This window comes from Oncorhynchus tshawytscha, linkage group LG21 (assembly GCF_018296145.1).
Source record: "Oncorhynchus tshawytscha isolate Ot180627B linkage group LG21, Otsh_v2.0, whole genome shotgun sequence".
Taxonomy (NCBI): Eukaryota; Metazoa; Chordata; class Actinopteri; order Salmoniformes; family Salmonidae; genus Oncorhynchus; species Oncorhynchus tshawytscha.
The window spans coordinates 8,415,279-8,424,567 of record NC_056449.1 but is presented as its reverse complement, the minus strand read 5'-3'; the positions used below and the strand labels follow the sequence as shown (position 1 = coordinate 8,424,567).

The window sequence follows — 9,289 nt, the reverse complement described above, 5'->3', positions numbered from 1 at the left end:
AGAAAGATGACCAGGGTCCCTGCTCATCTGCATGAATGTGCTTTAGGCATGCTGCAAGGAGGCATGAAGACTGCAGAGGTGGCCAGGGAAATAAATTGCAATGTCCGTACTGTGAGACGCCCAAGACAGCGCTACAGGGAGACAGGACGGACAGCTGATCGTCCTCGCAGTGGCAGACCACGTGTAAGAACACCTGCACAGGATCGGTACATCTGAACATCTCACCTAAGGGACAGGTACAGGATGGCAACAACAACTGCCCGAGTTACAACAGGAATGCACAATCCCTCCATCAGTGCTCAGACTGTCCGCAATAGGCTGAGAGAGGCTGGACTGAGGGCTTGTAGGCCTGTTGTAAAGGCAGGTCCTCACCAGACCGGCAACAACGTTGCCTATGGGCACAAACCCACCGTCGCTGGACCAGACAGGACTGGCAAAAAGTGCTCTTCACTGACAGGTCGTGGTTTTGTCTCACCAGGGGTGATGGTCAGATTAGCATTTATCATCAAAGGAATGAGCGTTACACCGAGGCCTGTACTCTGGAGCGGGATCGATTTGGAGGTGGAGGGTCCGTCATCGTCTGGGGCAGTGTGTCACAGCATCATCGGACTGAGCTTGTTGTCATTGCAGGCAATCTCAACGCTGTGTGTTACAGGGAAGACATCCTCCTCCCTCATGTGGTACCCTTCCTGCAGGCTCATCCTGACATGACCCTCCAGCATGACAATGCCACCAGCCATACTGCTCGTTCTGTGCGTGATTTCCTGCAAGTCACGAATGTCAGTGTTCTGCCATGGCCAGCGAAGAGCCCGGATCTCAATCCCTTTGAGCACGTCTGGCACCTGTTGGATCGGAGGGTGAGGGCTAGGGCCATTCCCCCCAGAAATGTCCGGGAACCTTGGTGGAAGAGTGGGGTAACATCTCACAGAAAGAACTGGCAAATCTGGTGCAGTCCACGAGGAGGAGATGCACTGCAGTACTTAATACAGCTGGTGGCCACACAAGATACTGACTGTTACTTTTGATTTTGACCCTCCCTTTGTTCAGGGACACATTTTTCCATATCTGTAGTCACAGTTTATGTCTCAGTTGTTGAATCTTGTTAAGTTTGCTGAAAATAAAAGCAGATGACAGTGAGAGGACGTTTCTTTTTTTTTGCTGAGTTTATTATGTGTGTTTATATACAGTATGTATTATAATCTCTGTGAGTGGGTCTGATGTGATTGTGTCTTCCAGGCAGGAGACAGACGACCCCTGTTGGCTGAGAACAGTTCCATCAATGCTCATCAGGGAGAGGTGGGGAGTCACAGAGAGGAGAAGGTGGTGAGAGGGAGCGAGTCATCATTGTGTTACCCGTGCTAGCTCCGTTTCAATATACTCATAGCCCGAGCTAGTGTCACAAGGAATAACATATTACTCTGTCCAACTTCTCTACCCTTTTTCCCTGTCTTAAAAAAAAAGAAGCTAAATCTCTGTGCATCTCTGTAGGATTTTGACGCTGCTGATGCGTTCATGCACCAGGCCATCCACACCATAGAGTACTGTCTAGGCTGCATCTCCAACACAGCCTCCTACCTACGACTGTGGGCCCTCAGCCTTGCACACGCACGTGAGTCACACGCGCACACACACACTTTCCCCACTGATTTACAGTGACTTACTGATCGCACACTGACTCATTTCTTTAAGAGTGCTAACTCATTCTAGCGCCTACTCAGTGTGTCCCCTTTCACCCTCCAGAGCTGTCGGAGGTGCTCTGGACGATGGTGCTGCATAACGCCCTGACCTGGCAAGGCAACATGGGATCTGTGATCCTGTTTCTATTCTTCATCGTCTTCGCGGTGCTGACAGTCTCCGTCCTGCTGGTCATGGAGGGCCTGTCTGCCTTCCTGCATGCCCTGCGTCTGCACTGGTGAGAAGAAGGGGGACGGGGACGGGGGGGGGTGAGAATGAGTGAGAGATGGTGGGAAGGAATTAGTCGAAGGGGAGAGGAGTGTGTGAATGGAGAATAAGATAAACTATATTATTCATGAAAAAAAATGTAATGCAATATTGTCTGTTGATTTTTGAAAATGTTGTCTCTCTCCTAGGGTGGAGTTCCAGAATAAATTCTACAGTGGAACAGGTTACAAGCTGAACCCTTTCTCCTTCTCTTCCATAATCCACGCCTCGTCCGCTCTGTGATCATTTAAACGATCAATGAATTATGATTGCCAAATGGTTATATTAACTTGCTCTGCACCTATCACACTGCACACATTTCAGAATGATTGCTGTCTTTTTTGTACACTCTGTGTTTTGTAAAATGTGTTCAATGTACAAGAATACATTTAGGCCTTTGCACTATGGTATGGGGTGTTTATGTGCCTATTTCAGCATGCATGCTGTGTCATCAAAATCAGAATTTCTTTGTTCCTTCTTTGCGCTGATCATGTGGTGGGTCTGTAAATTCACTCTGGCTGTCTACTCTGATTTCAGGAATTTACGAACACGCAACACCCGTTGAATGACTGGTGTCTGCAATTTTTTAAAATTCAATTGTTGCCAGCAGTACAGTTAGTCACCAATGCCCTAGATAACACGAAAATAGTCTAACCAGCTCTGCTAGGGTGAATAAAATGGTCAGAGTTAGGTGTTCTCTCATTTGTGTTTGGATGTAGCTAGCAAGCTAGCCACCTTTAGCCAGTTAGCTCGGGTGCTTGACTGCTGTTGTGAGGTCAGAACGCTCGGATCAACCCTACTCCTCAGCGCACACTGGGCGCTCTGAACACCCCGAGAGCAAAACGCTCTGAATTCACGAAAGGACAATCTAACAACGCTCTGAATTTATGAAAGCCCAGAGCGCACTCCAGAGTGAATTTACGAACACACCCTATGTGTCTCAACTTCCAGTAATGTACCTTTAGATAATATGTTGTTTAAATAATATATTAACAGTAATACATTCACAACCTCCCTGTTTATCGTTCAAAGCATTATTTGAAAATGGTTGAATAACTCAGGAAATGGGTGCTATTGACTTTCACACATGACCGTGATCTCAAAGTTTAGTAAAGATAAGGCACACACCAATTGTCTTAACTCGTCTGTTGTGGTCTTGAAGAGAGTCCACGTAAACATGATTTTGCTATGATGGTGTAGTATTATCTAAAATAAGGACTCACGACAACGAGGTTCTAGCTCCAGCATGTTTACTAACCTAGCCCTCGCATGTCATACCTCGGTACGGGTATCCCCAAAGGACATCCTACTACAGATGGTAACATGAACAACCCTTCATGGTACTCAACACCTCTTTCTTGTGTCATATTTGAACACGGTTAATAATTATGGAAAAGGAAACTTGTAAACTCATGTGTCATTCACATTCTGTTTGATCTGAGTAGAGAACCATCTGAATGAAGATCAATGTTCTGCCGCATTCTCTGTATGATGGTTCACATCGTACTGTCTGTCTCTTTGCACTAATCACTGTGTTTAACTCTAGGGCTGTAATGAAATTAAAGACAGTTTTTTTCCTGACGGTTCTTGTGTGGGTGTGTGATTTGACTTGTTCCTATTGTAGAAATTAGGCAAGTCAGACATCTTCTTTAATTTATAAAAAAAAAATATAGAATTGTATTTATTTTTTATTAACAAATCAATACAAAAAGTACATTGGAACACAAGTATATATAAAGAATATACAAGGACATTTGGGCTAGGGGGTACAATATCACATTACACAAGGACCTTAAGGGGCATACACACATTGATAATTCTATCAGCTTTTTTGTTGGCAGAGTATTTAATTGCCTTAAAATATAGTTGAATTTATTTTTGCAAGGTAATAAAATGTGGTGTTTTGTTTGTAAATTTACATTGGTGAATATGACATTTGGCCAAAAGAATCCAATCCAAACTTTTTTCCAACTGACGTTATCAATAAAACCATTCCTATAAGGCATGACATAAGATATACACTACCGTTCAAAAGTTTGGGGTCACTTAGCAATGTCCATCTTTTTGAAAGAAAAACACTTTTTTTTCTTCCATTAAAATAACATCAAATTGATCAGAAATACAGTGTAGACATTGTTAATGTTGTAAATGACTATTGTTCCTGGAAATGGCAGATTTTTAATAGGTGTACAGAGGCCCATTATCAGCAACCATCACTCCTGTGTTCCACTCTTGTGTTAGCTAATCCAAGTTTATCATTTTAAAAGGCTAATTGATCATTAGAAAACCCTTTTGAAATTATGTTAGCACAACTGAAAACTGTTGTTCTGATTAAAGAAGCAATAAAACTGGCCTTTAGACTAGTTGAGTTTCTGGAGCATCGGCATTTGTGGGTTCAATTACAGGCTCAAAATGGCCAGAAACAAATAACTTTCTTCTGAAACTCGTCAGTCTATTCTTGTTCTGAGAAATGAAGGCTATTCCATGCGAGAAATTGTCAAGATACTTAGGATCTCGTACAATCCTGTGTACTACTCCCTTCACAGAACAGCGCAAACTGGCTCTAACCAGAATAGAAAGAGGAGTGGGAGGCCCCGGTCCACAACTGAACAAGAGGACAAGTACATTAGTGTCTAGTTTGAGAAACAGATGCCTCACAAGTCCTTAACTGGCAGATTCATTAAATAGTACCAGCAAAACACCAGTCACAATGTCAACAGTGAAGAGGCGACTCCGGGATAGTGGCATTCTAGGCAGAGTTGCAAATAAATAGTCATATCTCAGACTGGCCAATAAAAAGAAAAGATTAAGATGGGCAAAAGAACACAGACACTGGACAGAGGAACTCTGCCTAGAAGGCCAACATCCCGGAGTCGCCTCTTCCCTGTTGACGTTGAGACTGGTGTTTTGCGGGTACTATATAATGAAGCTGCCAGTTGAGGACTAGCGAGGCGTCTGTTTCTCAAACTAGACACTCCAAGAAGTATTTTTATACAATATACAATTCTGCTTAGAAATTAAGGACCATGACAAGAACCTGCTGATGAAAAGCAGAGTTTCACTGGAACTTTGTCAATATTATAATTGCAAATCAACATGACGTTAAGGCCACCAAAAGTAGAGAAGACATGACGAGGAATAAAATTCCATATAGATGTGGGTCTTCTTAGGAACTGTTTTATCCAAAGCATCTAGACTTCTGATCCTTAGTAATGTTCTTGCCTAAATATGTAAGTTCTTCTTTCACTGGAATGCCGTAATATGAGGGTGCCACACAATCTTTGACATGAGTTCACATTTATTAATATTAAGATATAGGCCAGATGCTTCGGAAAAGGATTATATCACATTGATCGATATGGGAATCTGACTAGTGTCTTTCAGAGACAGTGTAGCATCATCAGCCAGCTGGTTATAATACTTTCTTTACCCGCTATGAAAATACCTTGTACTACAGGACTATTATTTAAAGAATTTGAAAGAAGTTGGGTGATTGATAAAAATAAATAGTGAGATAGGACAACCTTGCCTAATTCCTCTCTTTAACTCAAATCTAGGTGAGGTGCCAGGTTTCAGTTTGATAGAGCTGTTATTATTCGTGTAGAGAGTCTTAATAGCCTTACTGAAAAACCGAGGTAAAGACAGTTTCAAGTTGGATATTCAACGGATATTTGCGCTTTCAAACCTCAATAGCTTTCAAACCACTTGGCCCACAGACTCCAAATAAGTGTAATGATGTTTGAAACATTCAAAAAGTCTTATTTTCACGATTTGGACATTAATTCACTTTCCAAAGCTAATAAACATGGAAATGTGAGCAGCATTTTTTATTCCAAGTTAAATTAGTTGGGGAGTGTAAACAAAGTACAAAACTTATTTTTATTTTCTAATTTCAATATCTCCTTGGTCATGTGACCTACTGACTTCAAACAAGGTTCAGAATGTCCACTGACTACCCTTCCATATTGCACATATTGGTCCATTTTCATCTCACACGATTTAACATTTTTCAAAATGTTAAATTTCAATAGCCCCTTGGTCATGTGACCTACTGACTTCAAACAAGGTTCAGAATGTACACTCAGTGGGCCTACCCTTTAGTTTGTCCATTATCATCTCACACGTTGTACATAACTTTTTCAAACTTTCTAATTTCAATAGTTCCTTGGTCATGTGACCTTTCAGACTCAACCAAGGTTCAGAATGTACACTCAGTGGGCCTACACATTGCACACACTTTGGTTTGTCCATTTTCATCTCATTCGATATTACATACCTTTTTCAAACCTTCTAATTTCAATAGCTCCTTGGTCATTTGACCTACAACCCTCAAACTACTTTCAGAATATCCACTGACTAGCGTTATACATGGCACACCCTTTTTTGTTTGTCCATTTTCATCTCACACGATTTTACATTAATTGCCTGCTCTGTTCCCCTGAAGGACAGTGTCACTCACACACCTATTCACTTGGACCTTCTCCCTGGGGCCTTCCTGACCTCTAGGCAGGCCCCCATTGACCTGGTGACCTCTGACTCCAGTCCTCTAGGCCTACACTCCAGCCATCTCCATAGCATTGCCCACCAGGCGAAACAGGGAACCCACACTTAAGCACCCCTCCCAGGACACTAAGACGTCTATATTCCTGCTGTCAGGAACCATGTGCACCTGGTAACCCGAAACAGGCTCTGTACACCTGGTGACCCGTCCACTTTTTTCCACTCAGAGACTAAGTCCCCACTCCAACCTCCATGGCCCCCCCGAGTCAGGCTACCCCTGCTCGGACTCTGAGTTCCCCCTGCCTTGATGGAGGCCTCCTTGTGCACCTGGTGACTCTTTGAGTTCCACAGCGAGTCCCAACCTGACTCACAGTCCCACCAGAGGATGGGCCCGGGCGGATGGGTGACCATGCAAGCCCTCTGCCTATCCAGAGCCCATGTTAATGTCTTACACCTTCTACCCGCCTGCCTGGGCTCTCTCATACTCTGTGTCTGGCCTCTGGCCCCTGACCCTTCTGCGTGCACCTGGTAACCTGTAAGTAAAGAAGGAGGATGGTGGAGGAAGACGCCTTTTTCCCCCAACAAAAGCTTGGATTGAGGGATGACTTTCAATAGATCGCAGCGAGTGAGCTGCTCTGCTACATACGAAGCCCTAACCCAGAATCAGGCCATCTATGAGTGATTTAGCACCAAGTTCCACACAAACATGCGATGCGCATCAGGAGAGGGGTGGCAAGTCATCCGGCCACACCCCAACCCTGTCACGAACAGCTCTACTCATCTGCCAAAAGAGGCAGGCTATCCCAGGCCAAACGAAGATCCGTGGTGCTACAGTATCGTTACGTTTAGGGGGGATTCTGACTTAGAGGCGTTCAGTCATAATCCCACAAATGGTAGCTTCGCATCATTGGCTCCTCAGCCAAGCACATACACCAAATGTGCTTGGGTGATTTGAGCGTGACCGCGACTGGTGGGTATGCTCCTTTGAATTTCATCAAGTTGACATTCGGTGATCCGTGCCCAGTGGGAACCTAGTCTTCATCCGTCCGCTTTATGGGTCCGCAGCAAATCAATGGGCGTGGATGGTACTACCTACATCAGATGTAGGCCTCACTCCCCAGACAAGCTGGAGACACCTCTCCCCACTTTGTAGGGCATGATCCAGATCCATGCAATGCCCTATCACTGCGGGGCCAATGGGTTTAGTCTCTGCCTCGAGTCTAGTGAACGTAGAGGAGACCTCCCCACCTACAATTAGTGGTGTCCCACACTCAGGCAAGCCTGAGGCCTGGTAGTGTCAGCTAATGGTAAGGCACATGAAATCTCCGCTACATGCTCCAAGAAACGTGGAGGAGAGCTCCCACATAGAATGTGTAGAGTCCCGCACCCAGGCGGACCGGAGACTTGGCAGTCTCCATAACCGCTAAGCACATTCCATCTCCATTTAGTGCTCCACTGCTAGCGGGTCCAGCCGAAGCCAGCGTTCGATTCAAACCTTCGCGTTTTAGAGTTAGCGAAGTATACGGGGGATGCGTGTTAAACGTTTCCCCACAGCCGATCTGTGATTAGACTGATGCCAGCAGTACACTTTCATCAGCCGTCTCCCAGGACTTAACTCCCCCCTCCCAGCCAAAGCCAGGGATGCGTTCGAGCCATCAATCTCTGATTGGCTTCCTGTCAAGGTCAGGATTTGTTTACAAGAGCCCCGCAGCAAATCATTGAGTCTGGTGGAACCTCCCTCACATTTGAATGCTTGACCGAAAGCCCCATATTCCAGGACCAACTGCCGCCTTCCGTTTAACGATCAACAGCCGTCACCATCTGCAGAACTCTCTTTGCATACGGACTAGTACCGAGGTAACTCCGGTTTGGTTTTCATCATTAGCAACACCTGAAAAGAGGTGACATACAGGGAGGGATTGGAAGAACCCTGCTAGAGGGCTACCTCGTTATCTCCCTTACTGAGGCTAAGGACTCATTAAGAGAGTCATTGTTACTCCCACCGTTTAGCTGCGCTTCATTGAATTTCTTCACTTCGACATTCAGAGCACTGGGCCGAAATCACATCGCATCAACACCCACCTCGGGCCTTCGCAATGCTTTGTTTTAATGAAACAGTCAGACTCCCCGGGGCCACACCAGTTCTAAGTCAGCTGCTAGGAGCCGGCTGATGCGACCCGCTGGAGACCCGACGTGAACGGGGCCGGCGAGCGCCGTAGTTGGGAGATCCCCCCACCGGTCCACCTTTGGCCCGCCGACGGACACCACCCCGACGAACACCCGCACGCAGCCAGCCCTTTGCGAGCGGCTGTTCCCCCAGCAGTGGCTCAATCCCCGCTTCGCACCCCAGCCCGATAGACCCAGCCCTTACACGGAACCCAAACCGGCTGCGTGCATGTGCCATCGTGCGCCATCGTGCATAAATGTATTTTGTCCCCCCACACCAAACGTGATCACGACACACAGGTTAAAAATATCAAAACAAACTCTGAACCAATTATATTAATTTGGGATAGGTCGAAAAGCATTGAACATGTATGGCAATTTAGTTAGCTAGCTTGCACATGCTAGCTAATTTGTCCTATTTAGCTAGCTTACTGTTGCTTGCTAATTTGTCCGGGGATATAAACATTTAGTTGTTATTTTACCTGAAATGCACAAGGTCCTCTACTCCGACAATTATTCCACACATAACACGGTTTCTAGTCATCTCTCCTCCTTCCAGGCTTTTTCATATTTGAATTTATATGGTGATTGGCATCTAAACTTCATAGTATTACCACGACTACCGGCAAAACAGTTTGTCTTTCAATCACCCACATGGGTATAACCAATGAGGAGATGGCAC

The 9,289-nt window shown here is 45.2% G+C and overlaps 1 protein-coding gene across 3 annotated transcripts in view; it reads left to right on the top strand.

Moving 5' to 3' along the window:
* LOC112220837 (V-type proton ATPase 116 kDa subunit a3) overlaps positions 1-3,522 on the top strand; it is a 25,830-nt gene extending 22,308 nt beyond the window's left edge. Inside the window, exons 17-20 of one of the 3 annotated variants that reach the window (XM_024382745.2) lie at positions 1,237-1,296; positions 1,489-1,609; positions 1,741-1,912; positions 2,091-3,522. In XM_024382745.2, the coding sequence (XP_024238513.1) occupies positions 1,237-1,296; positions 1,489-1,609; positions 1,741-1,912; positions 2,091-2,184 (447 nt within the window). In that variant the 3' untranslated portion in view covers positions 2,185-3,522. Of the gene's footprint in view, positions 1-1,236; positions 1,324-1,488; positions 1,610-1,740; positions 1,913-2,090 lie in introns of all 3 variants that reach the window. The other 2 variants (XM_024382744.2, XM_024382743.2) reach the window with 2 other exon arrangements.
* The last annotated feature ends 5,767 nt before the right edge of the window (positions 3,523-9,289 follow it).